Below are 24,410 nucleotides of genomic sequence, written 5' to 3'. Positions count from 1 at the left end.
GATGATGAAGTCACGCTTCTGGGTAGGATCTAGAAACATAGCGCTGGAATCCATTGGCCAGTTAGCGGAGCTGTAGTGGAACGTGACCCAAGCTCCTAAACAGCAAGATCAGATTATGTCACTGAGTGGGTATCTACAATAGCGGCCCCCACCAAGACCTGATTCAGGGGCCCTTGATCGACGCGTCGCGAAACATTAACATCGGACGCGCCCAGATGCTAAAGTGCAACTTACTGGTGGGGAGTTCTACGACTACAACGTCTCTGGGTGTCTCTAACTTGCAAGAAAACAGTAATTAACAGTTATTGACTTCGATTCACCCTTGCCTGGCTCTTTTCCTGCTTTTTGTATTCGACAAGGAATGCTCTCTTGATTGTTTGGGCAGCACAGAAATGCCTCTCCAAAAATCGTACTCTGAGCAAAGAACATCGTTTAATAATGTAGGTGATGCATTCGTTGACCTTGTTGACATATTCGAACTGACCCTGTCTCCTTCGGGAGTAACAGCGCAAACAAACGTGGCAACGCTCCAAAAGCCACTCTGCCGTTCCACCACAACCTCCGAAGCCGCTCCCTCGCGTGTCCGAAGTCACCAAGGACAAGTTGACAAAGTTTCGGTTTCAAGAACCTGGAAATGCTCCCCAGCCCGCCGAGGCCACGGCGACAACCAACGGCGCAAAACCCCCTACCAGACAGAGCATCCGAAATGCGTCCACCGTCATAACCATTGACAGTGACTCCGATACGGAGGACGGTACACCTAAAGCTGCAGAAACGACAAATCGTCTAGCGCTTCCTGCGTACCCACCAGATACTGTGACGACTCCGGTGGCCAGGCTGGCATGGCAGGATCTGATCCAGATGGGGGAGTGTGCCAGCGCCAGGGAGAACCAACGAGAGGTCTCGCCCAGTGACAGGATCCTCTGGGACAAGCCAATCGACCCCGAAGACACATTTATAACGCCAGCTCATCCAGGGAGAGGGAGGAAAAGAGCCCGGAGCTCTTCGCCTGTATCTTCACCGGCTCATGCCAGATTCGATAGCCCTGTTGTAGACGTCAAACAGCTCACGAATGCGTTGAAGTCACCCCATGCGGATCCGGCATTCGATCTCTGGGATCGATTTTCAGTATGCAGCGCCGTAAAGAAGACCACGCCGAATGCCGGGAACCCTGCACTCGCGAATTTGATAGTCTCCTCCTCGCCTCGCCCCGTCAAAGGCGGGCCGGCCTTACAGACCGAAAGCAGTCTGCGGAGAGCAATAAGCTGTGGAAATGGCGTCAACTGGCCAAAGCGACGGAAGGTTCATACTTCAAGTATTGAATCTCCAACTAGCAAGCTTAAAAGTGGCCGTAGATCGGACTCGAAGCTGTCCATGGTATCAGCCTTGCTGGAGACTGTGACAGGCGAAATCGAAAAGTCGAACGCAAGTCAGGATTACGAGACCATGCCACAGTCTCCCTCTCCTAGCAAATCCCGTGGGTCGCCGCGGAGATCACGAACACAAGGGCCCAAGTCACCCATCACAAGATCACCAACACACTCGGGCCTTGCCAATTTGAATGACCAAAATTTTCACAACCCGGCTGATTCCACGTCGGATTATGGCGATGATGACTTTGACGATGATACTTTGATGGAGCTTGACGCTACGTTGGTCGCACCCGAAACCCCATGTGGTCCGAACCCGGTTCTGGCGCAACCCATTCAGCCCCATGAAAAAGCGAAACAAGCGCTCGCCGAAGTTGAAGACGAGTTTGGCGACATGGACGATGACTTATTCGAAGCAGCGGAGGGACTTTTAACCCAGCTAGAGTCTGGATCCACATCACATCACCGAGTTCAACCCCAACCTATCGAAGCTGTGTCGTTGCTGCAACAGTCGGATCCGGAAGCAAAACAACATAGCGCCGGTATTCAGTTTGGAGATGCTGACTCTGATGACGTTTTCGGTGATGATTTTGGTGGCGATTTTGATTTTGAAGCGGCGGAGTTGGCAGCTACGCAGTCCGCCCAACAAGGAGCGGCATGTAACCAAACCACGCGGTCTGCCAGGGATTCTGCTTCTGCTTTGACACATGTACGTACAGATACATAGTCGACATAAGGCTACAATTTACTAAGACGTCATTTCAGCCCAGCCAAAAAGCCCGAGTTATTCAAAGATACAAGGTCACCCGCGTGGATGATGCTGTGTACACCGCCGACACAGGGCGAGACTGCCCGGAAAAAGTAAGTTGGCTCTGTCTAAGCCTTCTGTGGTATATATTTCATGGTACGCGGTTTGGATAAAGTGCGCTAACACGGCTGACTGCCTTTAGATCCTCCTCTTGGTGGAGGATACGACCAAAGCTAACGTGACAGTGCATCTTCGTGGAGACTGGATCGAAACACCCGTCAGCACCAAGGCATTCGTCCACATTATCGGCGATTTTGAGCATTCAAGCAGATGCATCATTGACAATTCGCAGAACATGCTCATCTTGCATCCAGACCAGCTCATATCATCTACCGTTGTGGCAGACTCATTCAGCTGCACTCGGCGTGCTGTCTTGCAGGATCGTGTCAAGGCCACCAGTGAAGCCTCACCCCCTCTCGTATATGGCACAATGCTCCATGAGATCTTTCAAGAGGCACTCATGGCCAACAAGTGGAGTTCTGAATTCCTCACTGCTTTGGTTGACAAGAACATCGGTCGCCACATAGAAGACCTTTACACAATCAAGGTCAGCCTTGGGGAGGCTCGCGAACATCTTTTATCAAAGATGCGGGAGATGAGGTCGTGGGCCGAAGCCTTTGTTTCGAGCTTTCCAAAGGTAAGTACAAAAAAAAAAAAAAGAAAAAGAAAAAAAAGAAAATTACCATGATTGAGCACACCATAAACGTACTGACCATATTCTCAGTCCGATGCGATTGTTCACGGCCGCAATGGCGAAAAGGCCAACATGTGTGTCAGCAAGCTCCTGGATGTGGAGGAGCATGTCTGGTCACCTATGTATGGATTAAAGGGCAACATCGATGCCACTGTACAGGTCACCATGAAGGACGGCAACAACCGCCGCAATCTGACGGTTCCTTTTGAAGTCAAGACTGGTAAGAACGTAAACAGTAACCACCAGGCGCAGACGGCACTGTACAACTTGCTGCTGTCCGATCGATACGATATCGAGATAGTCTATGGTGTTCTCTACTACATGGAGACTTCACAGACCATCAGGATACCGGCAGTTCGCCACGAGCTGCGGCACATGATCATGCAGCGGAACACATTGGCATGCTACATCCGCGAAAGAAGCGTCCAGCTGCCGCCGATGAAAAAGGCCAAGAATGCTTGTGGTAGATGCTATGCGCAAACTTCGTGCTTCATCTACCACAAGCTTGCGGATGACGGAGATGGCGAAACAAGCGGGATGAAGGGCAAGTTTGACGAAGTTGTCCAACACCTGACGCCGAGGCACAAGGAATTCTTTCTGAAGTGGGAGGATCTCCTTACCAAAGAAGAGAAGGAAAGTCAGAAGCTCCGCCGGGAGCTCTGGACGATGCTCAGTACAGAGCGTGAGAAGGTAGGACGGTGTTTCTCGAACGTCGTCCTCGAGGAAGGATCGGCAGTCGAAGACAAAAACAGCCCCAAGATCAACCGGTTTCAGTACACATTTCTCAAGGACGATGCCGCCAGCAATTTCTCTTTCATGGAGTCGCAACTTGCTGTGGGTGAGCCTGTTGTCGTTTCAGATGAGGATGGTCACTTTGCACTGGCTCTTGGTTTCGTGGTGGCAGTCACAAAACGGAGGATCACCGTCGCTGTGGACAGGAGACTTCACAATGCCAGGATCCGCCAACCAGGCTTCGATGAGGTCAACAACCAGGTATTTGCTAGCATCATGGAAGTTGGGCCTTGTAGGGTCGGGACACAGCCGCCTCTGGGCATCAAGGAGCCTCGAATCCGTTATCGTTTGGACAAGGATGAGTTCAGCAACGGAATGGCTACAGTGCGCAACAACCTTGTTCAAGTCATGGCAAATGGTCCTTCGGGCTCTGGGGATCTTCGACGACTTGTTGTTGATTTGGAGCCTCCAACATTCAAGACCGTGCCGACACAGTACGAAATCTCCAACGGGGAGAGTCTAAACGTGGACCAAAAGAAGGCCGTCGAGAAGGTCATGAGCGCCAAAGACTATGCCTTGGTGCTTGGAATGCCGGGAACCGGAAAGACGACTACTATCGCTCATATAATCCGTGCTTTGACTCGGCAGGGCAAGAGCGTCTTGCTCACATCGTATACTCACAGTGCCGTCGACAACATCCTCTTGAAGTTGAAGGACGACAGCATTCCGGTGCTGAGACTTGGTGCTGCTGCCAAGGTACACCCCGAAGTTCAGGAGTTTGCCACTCTGGCAGCCCAGCCGATGAACTCTTTTGAGGAGATCAGGACTGCATGGCACGACTTGCCAGTGGTTGCCACAACATGTCTGGGCATCAGTCACCCTCTGTTCAACGAGCGCACTTTTGATTACTGCATCGTGGATGAGGCTTCGCAGATCACGCTGCCCATCTGTCTAGGCCCGATCAGAATGGCGCGTACGTTTGTTTTAGTAGGCGACCACAACCAGTTGCCTCCCCTTGTGCAAAACGAAGAGGCCCGGAAGGAGGGACTCGATGTCAGCCTTTTCAAGCTGCTTTCCGACACTCATCCCGACTCGGTCGTCAACCTTGAACACCAATATCGCATGTGCGAAGATGTCATGGCGTTGAGCAACGAACTCATCTACGAGGGCCAACTCAAGTGTGGCACAGAGGAATTGCGCTTCCGCAAACTCGACGTACCATTCCCAGACGCTCTGTCACGGCATCACTACGACGCCTCATCATTCATGTCTCTGAGCAGATCGCAACCCATACTTTCCTTGCCCAAGTCCTTCTGTACTGGGGGGAGTCTCTGCTGGCTGCGTCATTTGGTCAATCCTGACACTCGCGTTGCTTTCGTCAACACGGACGCGCTACCCGACAGCCGCGAGGAAGCAAAAGGCAACAGGATCGTCAATCCCGTGGAAGCGCAGCTGGTGGTGCAGCTTGTTGAGTCGCTGATGACTATTGGTGTTCCAGCAAACGAGATTGGCGTCATGACGCACTACCGCTCGCAGCTTGCTCTCTTGAAGCACAAGCTCTTGAGCGGCAGGAACACGGGTGATGCGGCTGCCGTGGAGATGCACACTGCTGACCGCTTCCAAGGGCGTGACAAGGAGGTTGTGGTGCTAAGCCTTGTGCGGAGCAACGAGGCATGCCACATTGGAGACCTCTTGCGCGACTGGCGACGCATCAATGTCGCCTTTACGCGCGCAAAGACCAAGCTGCTTGTGGTTGGCAGCCGCGAGACTCTTCGCGGATGTGGGGCCGATGAGATGCTGTCCAAGTTTGTCAGGCTGATGGAGGATCGCAACTGGATTTGCGATCTGCCTGCAGACGCCCTGGAGTCGCATTTGTTCGATGACGGTGGCATCGCGGCAACAGGAACAACGATTGCACAGACACAAGCATCTCCCCGAAGGAAGACCCCAAGGAAGACGGCCGGTGCGAATGCTTTGCCAAAGTTGTCATCGGCCGGCGTGACAAAGGGCGGTGGGAAGGAGAATGTCCCACCTGGTAGACGGCAGCCAATGAAGAAGGCTGGGATTGGAGCGAATATGCTTACGAAGGGCAAGCCCATTCTTCGGGATATTCTCAATGACATGGCCGGGAGTGGATTTTGAATCAGCCTTTGGAAATTTGAGGCCGGCGCAACATGACATTGTCTTTGGTCATTCAAGAGAGTTTTTTTTTTTTTTTTTTTTTTTTTTTTTGTTACAAATATTTGTGGTTTCCAAGTCAGCAAGAACTAGCATGAGGAGGATTTTCCAGGAACAGCATGGATCGGGACTTTTTTGATTGTCGAATCAGCAGCATTGGGATATCTGGGTTGGTTGAAAAATCGGTTATGGGTATGGATACACCATGGATTATCTGAGTACGAATATGAATGATCTTGATCGATTCGGGTATAATTCTTGGGCTAGAAACATTAGTGTTTGTCTTAGTTAGGGACCTTATCTTGATATGTTGGACATGACGAGGGATTTGTCTGGAAGCTGCTAGTCAACGGCTTGAGTTCAATTGATATCAAGGTATGACAGCATCCAGATGTGGCCCTGTCAGTTAATTGCAGATGGATACTACTCCATTAGTCGCAAAGCTGCATGGGATGACGTGCATGTGTCATCACGTGATGTATCTCGTGACCACCACCCAACAGCAGACGCCTCGGCGTGTATCCACCGACCCGGTCACACGTAACCCGTCCATCCCAACCTTGATTTCCCGCACCACCGAAGCGCAGTCACGAGCCGACACCGATTCCAAGGCTCAATCAATTTCTAGCCTTGGTCCAGCTGCCAGACCCATCTCCACTCCAACAAAACGCCGATTGACGAGAAACGAACAGTAACAGCCGCAAGCTTGGACAAACTCAAGAGAGTCAATTGGGCGGAAAAAAAGACACAGACACCAGCCTCTCTGCTCCGAACATCGACCGATACAAAACCCACCCCAATCATGCCCGGCATCCGACCCAGCATGGCGCTCCGCGCCCTCCGGCAGACGACCCAGACCAGGACGCTCTCGACGACGCCGCGCCGCCTGGCCTCCCACGGGCCCGAGTACGACCCGCCGACGGGCTGGCTGTTTGGCGTCAAGCCCGGCGAGAAGTACCAGAAGGAGGGCTGGGAGAACATCATGTACATTGGCTTCTTTGGTAGCTTCGCCGTCTTTACCGTTGCCATGTGCTTCAAGCCCGATACATCGTGAGTCTTTTTTTTTTTTTTTAAATAAAAAAATGCTCTTTGTCTTCTTGTGGCTGTCGGTTTGTCTGAAATTGATGATTGCTGTGGGTGGCGTGGTTATGGCAAGGAGGATTCGGGCTGTACGGCTGAGGGGGATCGGAATGCCTTTGTGTTACGGGACTTGTTTTCAAAGCTAGAATCGTGCTGACCATACCCGCAGGATACAAACTTGGGCTCTCGAGGAGGCCCGTCGGAGGTTAGAGGTTGAGGGCATCCTGGAGGACCCCTTTCCCGAGAAGAAGCCTTGAGCTGAACTAGTGGGATAAACTCGGGACTTGGTTCAAGGAGCCCGATGTTGTCATTTCTTCCAGCGTCCCTCCTTGTCTACTTCTCTGTCCGCAATGGGAACACCTAGAGGACAGGCGAGAGGCGCAGTGTGTTGAAAGCTGTTTGGGGGAATAGACCTGAATTTGTTTCCTTTTTTTTTCCCCCTTGTCTGCTATGCGTTTTTCTTCCCGCCCTCCATCGTAAATCGATGGCACCATTTTCTGTTATGTTCAATCGAGAGGAAACTAAGACTATATTCCCTTTGACATTGCTTTTCGTACTGGCCTTTTAGGCCGGCCGTTCGTATGGGGTTTGCCGCGGCGAGCTGGGATATACTCGACGTCGTCATCGAACTGAGAGCACGCATGGAGCACAAACTGCCGCTCATAGGCTCCCTCACGAGGATCTGCATCCTACTAACTACAGGCGAATTGGATATATTGTCAGTCACGACGTTACTTCATCTACATGGCAGGTAATCTTCAGGCATTTACACTGCTCAAGGCAACGTCATTTCTGTGCTGGAATCGGGGCGTGCTAGCTGAGCATCGAGCTCCTCTATTTTTTTATTTTGATTTTGATTTTCTTTTGTTGGAGCACAAATATTGGGGTCATAGCTGTTCTATAGACGTGATCCATGTCTGGACATAACAACGCCAAAGCAAGGAAAGGAATAAAGAATAAAGATTAGAGGATTTTTTTTTTTGTTACAGTAGAATAAATCAACACACATGACTCCACTCGTGCTCCTCGTCACCGTACTGGATGCTCTCCATCCATTCCTTCATCCTCAGGGCGATCTCTCCCGACTCCTCGTGATCCGCAAGCCCACAGTTGACAAGCTTGCCCTTCCACGCAATGGAGCGGACGGGGCTGACGATGGCGGCGGTGCCGGAACCGAAAGCCTCAATCAGCCTGCCCTCGGTCGAGGCCTCGTGCAGCTCCTTCATGGTGAACTTGCGCTCCGTGATGGCCCAGCCCTCAGGCACAAGCCTCTCGCGGGCCAGGGCCAGGATGCAGTCGCGCGTCACGCCCGGGAGGATGGTGCCGTCCAAAGGCGCCGTCAAAAGCTCCTTCTGGCCTGTCTCCTTGTTCTTAATGGCGACGAACATGTTCATGGTGCCGACCTCGGTAACGTACTCCTCCTCGCCAAACAGCCACAGGTTCTGCTGGAAGCCCCTGGCCATGGCCTCGCGCTGGGGTACGATGCAGGGCGCGTAGTTTGCGCCGAGCTTCTTGTCGCCGACGCCGCCAGGCCAAGCGCGCACGGCGTAGTCGGTCGCCTCGAGCGAAACGGCCTTGAAGCCGGTCGGGTAGTAAGGACCTACGGGGCTCGCGATGACGAAGAGCATCGCGGAGCCGGGGGGATTAATGCCGACCGTCTTTTGGGTGCCAATCATGGTCGGGCGCAGGTAGAGCGAGTAGCCACGTTGGTCGGGGATGAAGCGCGACTCGAGCTTGACGTACTGCGAGATGATATCGATGAGGGCGGGCGCGCTAAAATTCGGCAGGGCGATGCGCGCGGCCGACCTGTTGAAGCGCTCCATGTTCTTGTCCGGGCGGAACAGGCGCACCTGGCCGGACTTGTCTTTGTAGGCCTTCATGCCCTCGAAGCAGGTAAACGCGTAGTGGAGAACGCATGTCGCTGGGTCCATTGAAAGATTCTGGTAAGGGACAATCTGCGGTTGTTGCCATCCACTGGTTTGTTCCCATTCGCAAGTGATCATATGATCTACACGAAGCAGTAGCAGTCAGGCGTTAGTTAGCTTGGTTGGGCGTTTGCGCACCCCCATCAAGTTTGGGGGCCAAAACAGGACTGCTGAACCAACCTGAGAATTTTCTGCCAAAGACGAGGTTTTCGGGCTTCTCCAACACACCAGGCTTGCTGGTCTTGGTGATCTTTAGCTGTGCAGGGTCGATGTCTTTGGGCTGGGCGGTCGAGGCGACCTCTGCCTTCACACTGTAATGTCTTGACCATCGACGTGCCGCCGATGGCGTCGACCTGAGAATTGAACGCAGCATAGAAGGCGCCATGTGTTTTTTTTTTTTATCTTCTTCTTCTTCTTCTCTCTGGCTCAGCCCTATTAACTCTGTTTTTGGGGGCTGCAATGAGGGATTGAGGGAGGTCAGGAAAATTGAGCCAGCGACAAAGTCACAGATACGAAGGATTGTGGTGACAAATATTGCCAGGAAGAGCGATAGCGGCGACGGTTAGAATCGGTGCGCAAAGTCGCTTAAAAGAGATGCAACGCACGTACGTAGCCTGAAGACAAGCAAGAACAGCAAAGTAATTGGAATTCTACTACAAGAAAAAGACTCTACTATCACTCAATTGGTATCTGAAACACAGTGACCATTTCAATATATATATCTAAGGAACTAAAGAAATAACATATGAGTCACAAATCAGTCTTTTGTCATGAGGAGTCACTCAGAGGGATCCAAACGCGCAGACAACCAAAGCAAGTAAGCAGACATTGGCATCGGAGCCATATCGGAGGCTGGCTTGAAATTAAATTGCGGACCCTACTTACTTACTTCGTACATGGTAAGGTAAGCTAAGAAGTGAGCAGTTCGTTCTCCTTGACCCCTTGAGCTATGGAATAATGGTTCCACCCCACTTGAAACCTTGTGTGGGGTAAAGTTGAAGTGGGAACTCGTACATCTAGCGATTGACTCCAACTGTTCGCATTGAAAGTTGTCAAGGTGGTGTTATCAAGATAAGATGGCTGACCATTAATTTCCAACTTCATTGTCTTATTCCCATGCATGCGCGCCCAATGAACCGCTCGATGCGACAAAACTAAGTTTAAAGACTTGACAGATTCACAATTCGAATCTGCTGTTTTCTTTCTTTCTTTCTTTCTTTCTTTCTTTTTTTTTCCTTATTCTCTTAGGAAGTCTAACAATAAAGAAAGCCATTGTGGGACTGCTTGTGTGGCGCGATCCTTTCCAATACGGTACTTCGTCCGTCAGCCGGAGAAGCTGCGGAACACATAGATCTGGTTATCAAATTTCTACAGACTGCCTTGCGCTGATCGATGCGCTTTAATCCTAGCGAGTCCGACGAACACAAGTCCACAATGCTCGAGAGCCCTCGGCTCACTCGCTTGCCACCATGTTCTCGAACGCGTTAAAGTCCATCTCGTCGACCAACATCACTGGCAACTATTCCATATCCCAGAACTCGACCTCGACTGCCGGCCCCTGGAAGATTTATGATGCCAAGAAGAAGTCGACAGGCAAACCATACTCGGTCTTTGTCTTTGATCGAAAAACCCTCGACTCGCACGGAAGCTCGCTCAGTCGGTCGAGTGCCTCTACTTTCAAGCGCACCGCCGATGAGGTCGTTGACCGTCTTAAACGGGAGGCCTCGGCCCTGGCCCGTCTCCGCCACCCCAGCGTCCTCGAACTGGTCGAGCCTGTCGAGGAGACCCGGGGCGGGGGTCTGCAGTTCGTGACGGAACCCGTCACTGCGTCGCTGGCGAGCTTGCTGCAGGAGAAGGACAATCAGGAGCGGTCCGGCGGGCCGGGAGGACGCTCCAGTCGCTATGTCACCGAGGACTCGGATGGGACGCGGCGGCGTAGGGAAATCGAGATTGACGAGCTCGAGATACAAAAGGGGCTTTTGCAGATAAGCAAGGCGCTCGAGTTCCTGCACGAGAACGCCGGCTTGGTGCATGGTAATTTGACCCCTGATGCTATCCTGATCAATGCCAAGGTGAGTTAGGTGGGATATCACCTTAGCCTTTGGGGGACAAAGGAGGTCTCTGTAACATTCCGGCGCCATATGCTTGCTTCTAACCATCGAGTGTGCGTGGGACTGTAGTCGGACTGGAAGATTAGCGGCTTGTCATATTGCAGTCCATCCGAAGGTTCTACAAAGCCAACATCCTTCCAGCCCATCAGCCTGTCAGAAGTCCTCAACCCAGACCCAAGGCTTCCACGTTTCGTTCAAATCAACCTAGACTACACCTCGCCCGACTTTGTCATGGACAACAACCTCACTACCTCAGCAGACATGTTTTCATTGGGTATATTGGCTGTGGCGCTGTACAATTCGCCTCACAAGTCTCCCATTGAGAGCAACCAAAGCCTCTCCAGCTACAAGAGGGTCTTTTCCTCGTCGTCTACCACTCCTTCCGCCAACAACAACTTCTGCTCGGCACGTCCGCTTCCCAAGGAATTATCTCAGCATGTTCTGCCCCGGCTGATCACCAGGCGACCAGCACAGCGGATGACGGCCAAGGAATTTCAGATGAGCGAGTATTTTGACAACGTATTGGTCTCTACCATCCGGTTCTTGGACTCTTTCCCAGCCAAGACGCCAAATGAAAAGGCGCAGTTCATGAGGGGCCTAAACAAGGTTCTCCCGTCTTTCCCCAAGTCAGTGATGGAAAAGAAGCTTCTTCCGGCACTATTGGAGGAGTTGAAAGACAAAGACCTGGTATCGCTCATCCTGCAAAACGTCTTCAAGATAATCGACCTGTTGCCATCAGGAAGGCGAGCTTTTGGGGATAGAGTCCGAGCCAAGTTGAAAGAGCTCTTTGTCACAAACGTAAAAAATGCTCAAGAAAAGGACCCGGCGCGAGACGCGGGTCTGATGGTCGTATTGGAGAACCTGGCCACCATTGCCACTATATGCGGTGGGAAAGAGTTCAAAGACGGTATGTCTCACCCCGTTGTCGCACAGGTCTCCGTTTACGCCTTACTGTCTGCTCGGAATTTATTCTTTATCCTGACTCTTCCTTCACAGATATACTCCCCATTGTCGGGACGGCTCTAGAGTCTCCAACGCCGTCAGTGATTGATGCGGCATTGCGATCGCTCCCGGTGATTCTGCCGGTGCTTGATTTCAGCACTATCAAGAATGAGCTCTTCCCAGTCATTGCGACTATTTTCAGCAGGACAAACAGTCTCGCAATCAAGGTTAGAGGACTGCAGGCGTTTGTTATACTGTGCGGTGGCTCCAACGATCCAAACGACGACGATGGCCTTGATGGACTCAACGAGCGCAAAGCGAAATCGTCATCCTCGAGTGCGCTGGACAAGTACACAATGCAGGAGAAGATTGTTCCGCTGATCAAAGTCATCAAGACCAAGGAGCCAGCCGTGATGATTGCAGCGCTGAATGTACTGCGTGTCGTTGGCAAAATAGCCGATGCGGAATTCGTAGCCATGGAAATCCTCCCGATATTATGGACCATGAGTCTCGGTCCGCTGTTGGATCTGAAGCAGTTCCAGACGTTTATGGAGCTCATAAAGTCACTATCGAAGCGTGTCGAGGACGAGCAGATCAAGAAGTTGCAGGAGCTGGCGGGTACGACGAACGGCAGCACAGCAGGTCCGAATGACGACTTCATGTCGTTTGGCGGAGTCACGGGTACTCAGTTTGATGCCACAAGTAATGGTGGGGATGACGACTTTGAGTCTCTGGTCAAGGGCAAACCGTCAGGCTCTTCTACGGCGAACCCCATGGATTCCGGAGGATGGGATGGCATGGCATTGGGGTCGGGATCCAACGTAACTTCTCCTGGTGCCAAACCTTCGGCCAAGTCGCCAACAACTGCGCCGACCTTCTCATGGTCGACACCGAACAACTCGACTCCATCTCTCCCAGCCACTGTCAAGGCGCAGGCCTCGTCGTTCAGGACGGTGACGCCCGATCTTGGCGGTTTTCAAACTCTGGCTCCTTCGAACACGCAATACTCGCAGCCGCTGCAGCCACAATCAGCATTTGCGCCGCCTCCGCCAGCGTCATCTACGCCCGTGGCCAGCACGACAGGTTCAATTAACTGGTCCTCGGCAGCTACTACACCAGCGGCAGCAAACCCTTGGGCTTCCTCTGCCTCCTCGACGTCGAATCCTATCTCACCACCACCGGCGACATCCTCATTCGGCGGCGGGCTTAACTCATCCATGTCATCACTATCGATGAACTCCAGGCCGGCCATGTCGCAGCAGACTTCCTCCTTCTCCCTCCCCCCGCCGCCTTCGAGCAATTCGTCTTTTGGGGTGGGTGGCAGCGGCATGAGCTCTGGCATGTCATCTTTTAGCCTCGCGCCACCGCCCTCTGCGAGCACACCACAGCCGTCAGCGGGCCCCAAATACGGAGCGGGCCTCGCGTCGGGTGGCACAGCTCAGGGTATGGGCATGGGCATGGGCATGGGCATGGGCATGGGTATGGCCAACAATAGCACGAATTCAATGTCGGGATCTGGGATGGGGATGGGCATGGCGGCTATGATGGCCCAGCAACAACAAAAACAGCAAACACAAACACTGCCACAGAGCAACTCCGGCTCTGGCCTGGACAAATTCCAGAGTCTACTGTAGTATTCAGAGAAATAGCAGCAGAAGCGTTGGCACTAGTGGCTTTTTCCAAGGGGGTTCCCTGGGGGATGGAAAATGGACCTTGGAACCCCGATACTAGATAGAAAATACTGAGCATGTGCACAATTTGCGATTGGGCAATACTCTTCTGTTCCTGAATAGCCGCATCGGCAAGTGGGTTGTGGGCGCTTAGCTGAGACTGATTCGTCTGTTGTTTCTATTTGTTCTTTGTTTATTTCCGTTTGGTTATCGGCCCCCAATGTTACTCACCATGTCGTTTCACATAGAGGGAAGCGCTTGAGTGGCAGGGACCCTGCGTCAATCGTACCCTGAAGATCGGCTGAAGGGGGAAAAAACAAAAAAAAAAAAAAAAGCTATTTTGGGATCGCGTCTTGTAAGATTAGAAAACTTAGTGAGCGCTGCTGCTGACTATACCGCTCTGGTAGACGCAGGCGGGGCGTGAGGGGGACAAGACTGTGTGGGCTTTGAATCGCCTTGCCTCCAATGTCGTGCTGCTGATACGTCACCGTGGATTTTTGAGAGATTACAATCCATGATGGCGTTTGTTCGTAAGCGAATTGTGACTAAACATATTTTCGCCACTGTTGCCGGCTGGCCAAGTTATGTATGATGTATGATGACAATGTAAATAATGGGGACAAGGTATTAGCGTTTCATTTACGCATCTCTGCAGTTAACGCCGACGACTTGGCAAAGGTTCGTGGCTAATATTGATGTTTCTTATTTATGAATAGTGGGTGGATTGTGAGCTTTAGTATTGGATACTTTGAGCAAACAAGGTCTCGGAAGAGAGCATTCGATGGTAACATGATTTGGTATAATGAGATAAAATATAGGCGCCAGAAAGGGACAGAGTGAGAGAAAGACACACCAAAACAGAAAACAAATATCTGGGGATGAGGCTGAACACCGACCATAATGTGAAAAAATGAGAAAAAAAAAAAAAAAAAAAAAAAAAACCGCCCAAAGTTTAACGAACGCTAATGGCCGAAAAGAAAAGAAGAAACTAATCAGAGCAGCCTATGCTGTGTTGAAAAATGTAGAACAAAATAAACAGAATAAATAAAGGAGAATAATAGAGGAGAGAAACCAAAAGACAAGGCACCCAAGTGCTGCAATATTGAAGAAGCAGTAGATCTTTCAAAAGTGGCACAGGGTTCGTCTCTTCTCAGCATCTTCACTTCTTCTTCACGGCCCGGACGTAATGTCTACTCCAGTAGCCCTCAACCAGCTCCGTCTCCACCTCCTGGTTTTCGGGTATCATCTCATGGTCGAGGTTCCAACCGGCACGACGGCACAGCTCGGCAACGACAACGTCACAGTCACCTAGTAGGTCAATGTCGAAATGGACGTGTGATACTGGATCCCGGCTGATATAGATCTGCGGCACGTTGGCCGGCAGCACGGGCACGAGCTCTGACACAGGCTTGACCTTGAGCGATGTGCCGATGACGATGACCAGGTCAACAAGGTCCCGGTCGTGGCCGAGAAGCCGCTGCCCAAACCGCCGGGGCAACGCCTCGCCAAAGAATGTGATATCGGGCTTCATGATACCCTCTCCCTTGGCCACAGGGCGGCGCGAGGCGTCGATCTCCGGACCCGGCGCGCCATTGCTGTGTCTTGCCGATGTGCGCAGTGCCCTACCCGGCGTCGCTGTAGAGGATACAGGGCCGCCGCTGTATGTGCCATCGCTGTCGTCGTCATCATGACTCGTCTTGCGCTTGCGGCTTTTGGATGCCTGGCGCGACCTCGACGAGCTGATTTTTGCCTGGGTACTACTGCTGGTCCTGGCAGAGGTAGAGGTGGCGGCACACTTCTCGCAGCGAGGAATACCACCTGCCTCGACGACAGGGAAGATGGTCTTACCAGGAACCTTGTGGCCGCAGCGGATGCACGTGGCGGTTGACCACGAGCCGTGGCATTGCACGAGTCTCTCAGGGTCGATGCCAGCCGTCTCCTCAATGTTGTCGATGTTTTGCGTATAGTTGGTCAGGAGCTTCCCCTTCTCCTGCAGCATTGCGATGAATGCATGCGTCGGCGAGCAGCGCTCGTGGTTAGGAAGGACCTTGCGGGCGATTGAGTAAAATATGCTGGGGTCCTCGTGAAAGAGGCTCAGGTCGAAGACCTGCTGCGGGTCGTCTAGACCAAGGTCGCCCAACATCGAATACAGACCGATGTTCTTTGAGCGAAAGTCGGGGATTCCGAGAGAGGTCGAGATACCCGCCCCGGTAAGAACGATGATGTTCTTGGACCGCTTGATCAGGTTCACAGCGTCGTCGAAACTGTTGTACTGCTCTAGCTTGGCACGCTTCTGCAGCTCGCGGGTCATCGCCAGGCTCAAGAATGGCAAATAGTCCTCGTCCGGGCGTCCCTGAAGAAAATCCGGCGGACGTACGCTGAACGCCGTCAGCAGCTTCTCGGCCGTGAAGACACCCGAGTCCAGTGTTCTTCTAAGAAACTCGAGAGGCCCAACTTTGCGAAGTAGGCGGCGCAGTTGCATAGACTCGCTATGTGTGCATGCTCCCTCGACTGATGCATGATGGTAGATTCAGTCAGCATTGAGTGTGACAGAAAGAGTCAAGAATAAGTGAGGTATGCTTACTATCAGGAAAGAACTGGTCCTCAATGCTGGATCCGATAATATCCTCGCATATGCTGTCGGCGTCTCCCCGTTCCTCAAGCTCCCGCAGCATGTCGTCGTTGTACACTGGTGCATTCTGAATGTCGTCTTTTAAAAGTTGCTTCTCGTCTACCGTCTCTGAAAGAGCAACAGCGCCGTCCCTCGGCCGTGGACTTGACGAAGTCGTCTTTTTCCTCTTGGAGAGTCCGTTCCCGTTGACGTTGGTACCCTCATTGCTCCGGCTCTTTGTTTGGGCACCAGGACTCGACCTGGCCGATTGAGTCTTGGCCATCGGAACCTTGGTAGACCGCCTCTTAACGACCTTGATAGATTTGTCCATTTTGGTCTTTTTTACTCTCTTTTCTATGTTGCCTCACTTAGGGTTTACCGCAGACAGATTGCAACAACAAAAATAACAGAGAGACAAAGAGCGAGAAAACGTTTGTTGATGGGCTGGCGTGAACGACAAACGTGACCAAATGTCGGAGGGTGAGACAGAAACGATGATTTGAGTACAACAGTTAGTTGCCTCGTTCTGCCCCTCTCCCCACTGCTTCCCTTCTCTTTTTTTTTTTTTTTTTTTTTTTTTTTTTGGTAAAGGAGCAGATTAGCAAGTAAGCGAGGGGAGAAGTAAGATAAAAGAGAGAAAACCGAAAGCCAGTATTGACAGAGCTTCAAATGATGTGACCAGAGACTAATTGACTCTACAGACCATGAAATTCGGACAGTATTTTAATATCTGCAATTGTGAAATTGGGAAAAAATTAGCGAGAAACACAAAAAAAAAAGTTACGTTTGATCAAGCCGAAAGGTTGCAGTGAATAAGTAGGCGATCTGAGTGGTAGGAGGAAAATAGACGGAAAATAAAGGGAAAGTCGCTCGCTTAAGAAATAACGGCCAGGTGAAAAAGAGGAACCGTGCGAGGGACAAGAGCATTTTGTATTGGTCTTGCTTGGGGAGGGTGGGATGAACTGACCTGCAAATTACACACACGTAGGACCTTGTTTTTGTTTTTGTTTTTGTTTTGTTTTGTTTTTATCTCCCCTTTCCTTTTATTTCTTTGGACAAACAAGCACAACCTTAGATCGAAAGCCGAACGAGACGTCAAAATTAGTCTTAGGTAGGGCAGTGCAGGCTGGCTGATAAAGTTGTCTTCTAGCGCTCAAGGTATGTATAGTGAAGGTAAATTGGATAGCCCTCCCCCATAGGACTACTGAAAGTGCCTCAGGTACGGTAAACCCCCACCCAGGGCAGCCAAGTACCACGTAGGGCGATGAGGCGATGGTTGCAAACTTTGAGAGGGGGAATGGCCAGAACTAAATTGGTCGGAGACGATAGGTGGATAGACGTCGAAATTTACTTTGATTGTGTATACATATACTCCCGAAAATGCTGCAGTCTCGAGTCGTGGCAATGTAATCGGAAGTGTGCAGATGTGTGCAGCAAAAAGCAGTAAAAAAAAAAAAAAAAAGTGGTTGTAAGTTTTGAGGCAAAGACAGGTTGGGATTAATAATGGATGCAGCCAGAGTCTTTTCCTCTCTCAAATGATGGAAGGGTGGAACAAAAAGCAATGAAAGAAAATGGAAAAGAAGAAAAAAAAAAGAAAAAAAGAAAAAAAAAGAGGAATGGATGGGGAAGGTGCGACTTTGATCAGAGTCTTTAATTGGTGTCGGCAATTTGATTCAGTCTAGCCTCTAGCTAGGTTAGGTAGGGAAGTAGAGGTAAGGTAGGAAAGGATAACAAACCACGTCCAACTTTGTCGGTTGAAAGGAATACCGTAATAGAATGGCGACTAAAGAGGGAGGACACAAAAGAAAAAAAAAAAACGGGGGACCCAGTCGGAAAGTCGGGAAATGGGATAAGACAGGCACCAGCCAATCTTGGCTACAATCTACAACATAGCTACTCCCACCCACCTTGCCGACCTATCTTAAGTAACAACAGTACCTTTACGAGACACCTGGTTATCTATATCTAAACTTTTCAGGGCTCGAAATCCATGTCGACATTGAAATAAAGTCATCTCTCGACGAACGTTAACCTTGGACTCAGTGAGAGTGTTTACCCATCCATCCCATTGATCACTTTTACGTGTCCATACTGTATCTCCTGAGAGGTGAGTTTCGATGCATTGATGGGACGGACCGTAATTCGTAATCAGACTGTGTGCTTGACCTGACCCTTGCAAGTTGCACCAGCAAACTAAGTGCATAGTCTTTTTCCCCCTGGGACGTTTTACTTTTACGCAGCAACGTCCGTTGGACTTTGAGCAGCCGAAAGTTATGATAATTTGAGAAAGAAAGAAAGAAGGGGAAAAAAAAATCGATAGGTGCATGCGACATGCGAACATGTTGGCAAACAACCAATGTCCAAAACGCACGTGCTTCAATTCAACTCGGGCTCACTCATCTCTCATCTCACATACCCCCTCGCGCGTCTGCCAAGTAAGAACAACAACAACAACAACAACAACAACAGCAACAAACAAAAAAAAAAAAAAGGAGAGAGAGAGAGAGAGAGAACAAGTATTGAAATGCGCGGCGCGTTCCAACTCTGACGCCGCCGTAAATTTTGTCACTATTCATCCTGAACCCATTCCAAGCCGTTTCCCCCCTTCACAAAATTAATCACACCTGACACCCCTACCTCTTCTCCCATCCGGCTCCGCGTTGTACATTCCGAAAAAAGGCTTTTGAGGAAAACTCATTCGAGAGAAAGGTGGCGTAATCAAGATTCCCCCCCCTGCTCACCAAATCAATGGCGCAACTCTCCGCACGTGAGAAAAAACAAAAATACAACAGCAATACATCGCCACCTCACCGCTTGGCAGCCAAGACTTTTTTTTTTCCCTTATTTTGAAAACCCCGTCTGTTCCGTCCATCCCTCTTTCTGGCGGTGTGAAACGCTTGAAACTTGACGCATTATACTTCGGGAACAAAACTTCCGCACATAGATGAGTATGTGGAAAAAATAATCATAATAAAAACTTTGTGGGGTATAAAATTATATTAAATAGACATAAGGAAGACTATCTCGTATGTTGTCAGCCAGGGAGAGACTCTGGAGATTCAATTAACTTGCATCCCCAAAAACACCCGTCTTCGTTCTTTTTTCGGGCATCTTTTTTGTTGTTTTTTTTTCTTTTTTTTTTCTTTTTCTCCTCTCTCTTGGACTTGATTTGTTTGCACCTCTTCCCAAATATGTAACCTTGTCAACGCCCAACGCCCTGCCAAAAGAAGAAGAAAAAATCAAATTCATTTGAAGAATAAACCAACACGCATTTTCTGAGTCAAGAGTTGCGTCTTGTAGACTCAGAGTGGGATCAAATGGGGAAGAAGAGAAGAACAAATAAAGAAAAATAAAGCTAAAGGTACATGATGTACAAAAGTCGTATACCTATTGTTGTGCTGCGAAGCTCGGGAAATGTAGTAATGGCAACCATGGGCTATGTAGAAGTATCGGTACAGCCATCAACAGAATCCCCACGATGCGAAGGGTGTGTAGCCAAAAACAGTGCTGTTACGGCTCACTATTCCTTGCTAGATTCCTGAGATTTGTGTCCTGATGGGGGTTTGGGGATTCCAAGCTTGGGGACGGTGGGTCCAGGCTTATCCTCATTGGGGTCTTCCGGAACGCTCAGGCCGCTGACGTTTGACGTCGAAGCACCTGCCGCGTCCATCGGATCGCTGTCTTGGCGCTTGTTCAGAGGAGAAGGCTGCCTCGCTGGGAACACACCAAAGTCACGGTCTCGGTCGATCGGCGACCACGTAGCGCCGACGCCACCCGCAACGATACCAGCCATGACGGTCGCCGCGCCCAAAGCCGAGTTGGACCTTGATCGCGAAGACTTCGACCGTCGTCTCGAGTCGGGGGTGGCGGCGAACGAGCTGATACTGTCTGCTCTTGTGGGTGTGGTCGGCATGGGGATAGAGTCGCTCCTCGAGTGAGATCTCGAGTGCGAACGCGAGCCAGATGGGCTCTTGTACCTGGGCATAAATGTCTCGCGCGGGTTCTTGAGTGAGTACTTGAGATTGTTGAGTCGACCACCCTTGACGCGTTTGATAAACGCGAGCTCGTCCCTGACCTCAGAGAATGGCTCCGGGTAAGCTTGGAATCGTTCCTCGTCGTCAGAAACCGTGACGCCCGGCACCTTGCTGCGAGCCTTGCGCCGTAGCGATTCGGGGACCAGACTGGAAACAAAGGCATCAGGGATGAGGCGAATGATCATGCCGAAGGGGATCGAGAGGAATCCCAAGAAAATCGCGTAACCCCACATTGCCGGCGTCTGTCCCGCCTCGGCAATGTTGAACGCAAAGCTTCCATAGGTGGTAATAAGGGCCTGAGCGCCGCACATAGTTAAGCTTATAGCGATGAAGATGGGGTTTTTGGTGATCCCCTCCAGAATGTTGAAACGGTTGTCCAATCGGCGGTTGCTGCAGCGAAGGTCAGCATCGTCTCCACAAACAATAGATACTCTGCCATTTTGGTCCATCGACGACAGTACCGAAGCTTAGACTGCACTTACTTCCACTGGTTGAAAATTTGCATCCACACAAATGTATTGAAGACGAGCGTGGCGATCTGCTGATCCTGAACATCCTGGTCGTAGGCTGGGAGCACCCGCTGCCTACCAAAGTACAGCAGGTATGTAATTCCGAGCTGGTACAGAGCTTGTCCCAGAATCATCTTCCACATTGTGACAGAGATGATTGGCGAACCACGCGGCTCCGGCTTACGGTCCAGAACAGTTGGATGAGGCGGATCCTGTAACAAAAACACGATCGAGTCAGTTTGATTCCGCTATCTCTTCCGTCCCTCTTTTCTCTCTCGGGGTTGCTTACAGTTGCGAGAGCCAGCGCCGCAAGCGTATCCATGATGAGGTTGACCCATAGAAGCTGCGTTGCGGTCAAGACAGACTCTTGTCTGTCGTTGGAAACGGCGGATACAAATGTGAGCAGGACTGCGGTAACGTTCACAGTCAACTGAAACTGCAAAAAGCGCTTGACAGCATCGTTGACGGCGCGTCCCCAACGCAGGGCTACCACGATGGACGTGAAGTTGTCGTCCATAAGGATAATCGCCGAGGCCTCTTTGGCAACTTCGGTACCCGATACACCCATTGAAAAACCAACATCGGCCATTTTTAGGGCTGGGGCGTCGTTGGTTCCGTCGCCAGTCACGGCCACGATATGACCCTTGTCCTTGAGGCGCTTAACCATGACCCGTTTGTCCTCAGGGCTAGACCGAGCCAGAACGTGCAGGCGGGGAACCACGTCCTCCTGTTCGCGCTTGGAAAGGTTTCGGAACTTGGGTCCCTCCATGACGATGCTATCGGGCTGCAGAATACCACAATCGCGGGCGATAGCTTCGGCCGTCATGATATTGTCGCCTGTAACCATTCTTACCACAACTCCAGCCCGCTGGCAGTCCTTGACGGCTTCACGGACACCGTCTCGCAATGGATCCTTGATTCCAACAATTCCGAGCAGCGTCATTTGCTTAAAAATGTCTTCGAACTTGACCTCGTCGTTCTCGCCATCGTTGCGCCTGGCGCGTGCCGGAGGCCAGCGGTCGAAATCGCGGTAGCAGATACCAATGGTTCTAAGTGATTTCTTGGCGTAGCTCTCGATAAGGTGGTTGAGTCCCGTCCGGTTCTCGTCCGTGAGGGTGGCTGTTGTGACATCCTTTGAAGGGTCCCTGATGATTTGTGTACATTTATCCAGCAGGATTTCCGAGGCACCCTTGACGTATAGGCGCGCACCACCTTTGGGGAGCTCGGCAACTATTCCCATGCACTTGCGGCCGGAGTCGAACGGAATCAGTTGCAGTGTCTTCGAGTTCGCTCGCTGCTCGCTGACGGAACCCATGGCGAGATGTTCACGGGCAAACAGCAACAGGGCCGTCTCCGTCTTGGAGCCGACAAAGCTCTGCTCGCCATCAACCTCACCCTCAAAAGCGGTCGAGTTGAGCACGATGGATTTCAGAAGAACTTCTTTGACTGGCTGGCTCAGCAGTCCCGTAAACTCGGCCGGGCTTAGAGGCTTCACCTCGGGGGATGATGGGGTTTCGCCGTCGCTGAGGATAGGTTCGTCGGCAGAAAATCGGTGAGTGGTGCCTACGGTGCCTTCAACGACCCTCATCTTGTTCTGAGTCAGAGTCCCGGTCTTGTCTGAGCAGATGGTGGTCGCGTTGCCCATGACCTCACAGGCCTTGAGCTGCCTAACCAGGTTGTTCTGCTTGACCATCTTTTTAGTCGCATAACTAAGCGCCAGGGTGACAGCCAGCGGGAGACCCTCAGGTACTGCCACTACAATAATGGTGACGACGACGATGAAGATGCGGATGAATTGCTGTCCCTTCTGAGCCGGTGTGATCTCCGGAGGTTGCTTGGGCAGGCCGACCAGGAATTTGATGAACAAGACCAGGAAGAGAAGCAGTGCAGCAGCTCCTCCGATTTTCGCGATTCCATCAGCGATGACGTTAAGCTTTTGTTGCAGAGGCGTTATCTCCGGGTCGTCCTGCAACGACATGAGGGTCTGTCCGTAACTCGAGTTGACGCCAGTGGCCGTGACCAAGAACGTACCCACTCCCTCCATGACGCGAGCGCCGGACTGGATAAAAGGATCCATCTTTTTCAAGTCGCCATTGTTCTCGATGGCCGCGTAAACTTCGTCGGCACTCCGCTTCTTGATGAGATCCGATTCTCCGGTTGCTTGGGATTCGTCACACTTGATGTTGTGTCCCTCGATGAGAACTCCGTCGACAGGAATCAAGTCGCCGGTTTCCAAATGCACAACATCGCCCACAAGGAGGTTATGAACGGAGATCTCCTGAGCTTTTCCAGAACGGATAACCTTGATGGGCCGGTCGGTCTTTTTCTTGTTGAGCTTGGCAAATTGCCGTTCCTTCTGCCAATCATTCAAAGACCCAACAAGCACCACAATGAGAATTGCCACAATAATTGCGACTCCCTCAATCCATTCGACCTAGTTCGTTCGTCTGGTTAGCGTTGAAAACAGGTAATAGGTCTGGGGAAATTAGTTACACACCTTTTGCTTAGAGGGGTCGTGGTCGGGGCTAAAAGCCTCGTAAAGACCGACTGCCAGAGAAATCGCAGCCGCACCAGATAGAAGCAGGAGGATTTTGTCGTTAAAAGTGATCCACATAAGCTGCAGAAGGGACTTGCCGGCCCTCTCCGGTAGCCTGTTGTCCTTGTATACCCGTTTTCTGTCGACGAAGCTCTCCTCTGACCCAGACCTTGGGCGGTCAGCTTGAGGCTTGTCTGTCTCCTTTTCTGATTTCTGACCCGTGGCCTCCTCAAACGTAACCCTGCCTTCAAGACCGAGCTCATCCACGCTCAAGCCAGCGTTGCGATCGGTGCGCAATCCCTTCTCCAGACCCGAAAGACCACCCAGCTTGTAGAAGGCAGCGAGACTTTTTGGGTTGAACATTTTGCTCAGTTGTCCAGGACTGAAGGCAAACGGGTTGTCCTCGACAACAAATGTATCCTCCTTCCCCACGTCGGGCTTGAGAGCGTCAGGGTCGTTCATGATCTTGTCGTTTGTCAGGGGGTCCGTGGACTTGGGCGCCTTCTCGGTCGTATACGACGGGGACACGGCGATAGTTTCACCTTGAGATGCCATTGATCTTGACCCATCATCAGAATCTACCGAATTCTGGCGCGACCTATGATTGTGAGGAACTGCCAAGAATCCCTGGGCGTGTCCTTGGCCCCTCGAGGCGACCGGGCTGGATACATTGTGAGGGCTGGTAGGTCTGCTCGCGTTGCTTTCGAAGGACGTCGCAGGGTGAAACTCGGGTCGACCGCTAATGGAACTGCTAGCTGAGTGACCGCCATTGCTGGGTTGACCGCGCGACCAGCTTTGCGACAAGGGCTCCACGATTGTTGTCGGCGAGTTTCCATCGTCTGTGGGCGAGATAGGCGAGCTTGGCTGGCCTTGTGACTGACCCGACCTGTCCGCAGGTACACCGGCAGAGGGAGATGCGCTGACGGCGGTTGTGTCAATGGTAATGGTAGGACTGGAGCGCATCTTGGGTTAGAAAGGAGAGCAAAACCGGCGGCTTGATGGGCCGGCGTGTTGTTCAGGAGAAGGTGGAAAGATTTCTGCTCAACTTACGCTCTCTGTCTCCTCGGGGGCGTGGCCCCATCGTCCTTCTTGTCCGCCATGATATGTTGACTGAAAATTTAAGATTGTAGAGAAAGTCTGCGCCGGCTTTTTGGTCAGCGACCAGTGCTCAGCCGCCAGCAAGGTACGCAATTTCGCACCGTCCAAAGCT

At 51.4% G+C, this 24,410-nt stretch overlaps 6 protein-coding genes across 6 annotated transcripts; 3 read left to right on the top strand and 3 right to left on the bottom strand.

Moving 5' to 3' along the window:
• Nucleotides 1–392: 392 nt before the first annotated feature.
• PpBr36_07083 (uncharacterized protein) lies at nt 393–5,746 on the top strand (the record flags this gene model as incomplete). Its single annotated transcript, XM_029894221.1, has 5 exons — nt 393–440; nt 508–2,079; nt 2,136–2,231; nt 2,321–2,815; nt 2,903–5,746. 5 exons carry the CDS (start codon nt 393–395, stop codon nt 5,744–5,746), a joined length of 5,055 nt encoding a protein of 1,684 aa, XP_029748724.1.
• An 838-nt stretch (nt 5,747–6,584) lies between these two features.
• Nucleotides 6,585–7,119, top strand: PpBr36_07082 (uncharacterized protein; the record flags this gene model as incomplete). Its single annotated transcript, XM_029894220.1, has 2 exons — nt 6,585–6,832; nt 7,032–7,119. 2 exons carry the CDS (start codon nt 6,585–6,587, stop codon nt 7,117–7,119), a joined length of 336 nt encoding a protein of 111 aa, XP_029748725.1.
• A 741-nt stretch (nt 7,120–7,860) lies between these two features.
• Nucleotides 7,861–9,172, bottom strand: PpBr36_07081 (uncharacterized protein; the record flags this gene model as incomplete). Its single annotated transcript, XM_029894219.1, has 2 exons — nt 7,861–8,870; nt 8,968–9,172. The coding sequence occupies 2 exons, from the start codon at nt 9,170–9,172 to the stop codon at nt 7,861–7,863; spliced, it is 1,215 nt and encodes a 404-aa protein (XP_029748726.1).
• Nucleotides 9,173–10,256: 1,084 nt separating this feature from the next.
• Nucleotides 10,257–13,474, top strand: PpBr36_07080 (uncharacterized protein; the record flags this gene model as incomplete). The annotated part of the gene is made up of 3 exons (XM_029894218.1): nt 10,257–10,859; nt 10,968–11,805; nt 11,895–13,474. The coding sequence occupies 3 exons, from the start codon at nt 10,257–10,259 to the stop codon at nt 13,472–13,474; spliced, it is 3,021 nt and encodes a 1,006-aa protein (XP_029748727.1).
• A 1,195-nt stretch (nt 13,475–14,669) lies between these two features.
• On the bottom strand, nt 14,670–16,473 carry PpBr36_07079 (uncharacterized protein; the record flags this gene model as incomplete). Its single annotated transcript, XM_029894217.1, has 2 exons — nt 14,670–16,021; nt 16,095–16,473. Coding segments are annotated over 2 exons (1,731 nt in total), but the record flags the coding sequence as incomplete, so codon positions are not given.
• Nucleotides 16,474–19,641: 3,168 nt separating this feature from the next.
• Nucleotides 19,642–24,300, bottom strand: PpBr36_07078 (uncharacterized protein; the record flags this gene model as incomplete). The annotated part of the gene is made up of 5 exons (XM_029894216.1): nt 19,642–20,545; nt 20,638–20,876; nt 20,954–23,098; nt 23,162–24,152; nt 24,251–24,300. The coding sequence occupies 5 exons, from the start codon at nt 24,298–24,300 to the stop codon at nt 19,642–19,644; spliced, it is 4,329 nt and encodes a 1,442-aa protein (XP_029748073.1).
• Between the last annotated feature and the right edge of the window lie 110 nt (nt 24,301–24,410).

Source organism: Pyricularia pennisetigena, chromosome 1, assembly GCF_004337985.1.
Source record: "Pyricularia pennisetigena strain Br36 chromosome 1, whole genome shotgun sequence".
NCBI classification, from domain to species: domain Eukaryota; kingdom Fungi; phylum Ascomycota; class Sordariomycetes; order Magnaporthales; family Pyriculariaceae; genus Pyricularia; species Pyricularia pennisetigena.
Note: the sequence above shows the minus strand (reverse complement) of the source record. Positions and strands in the feature narration are given on the sequence as shown.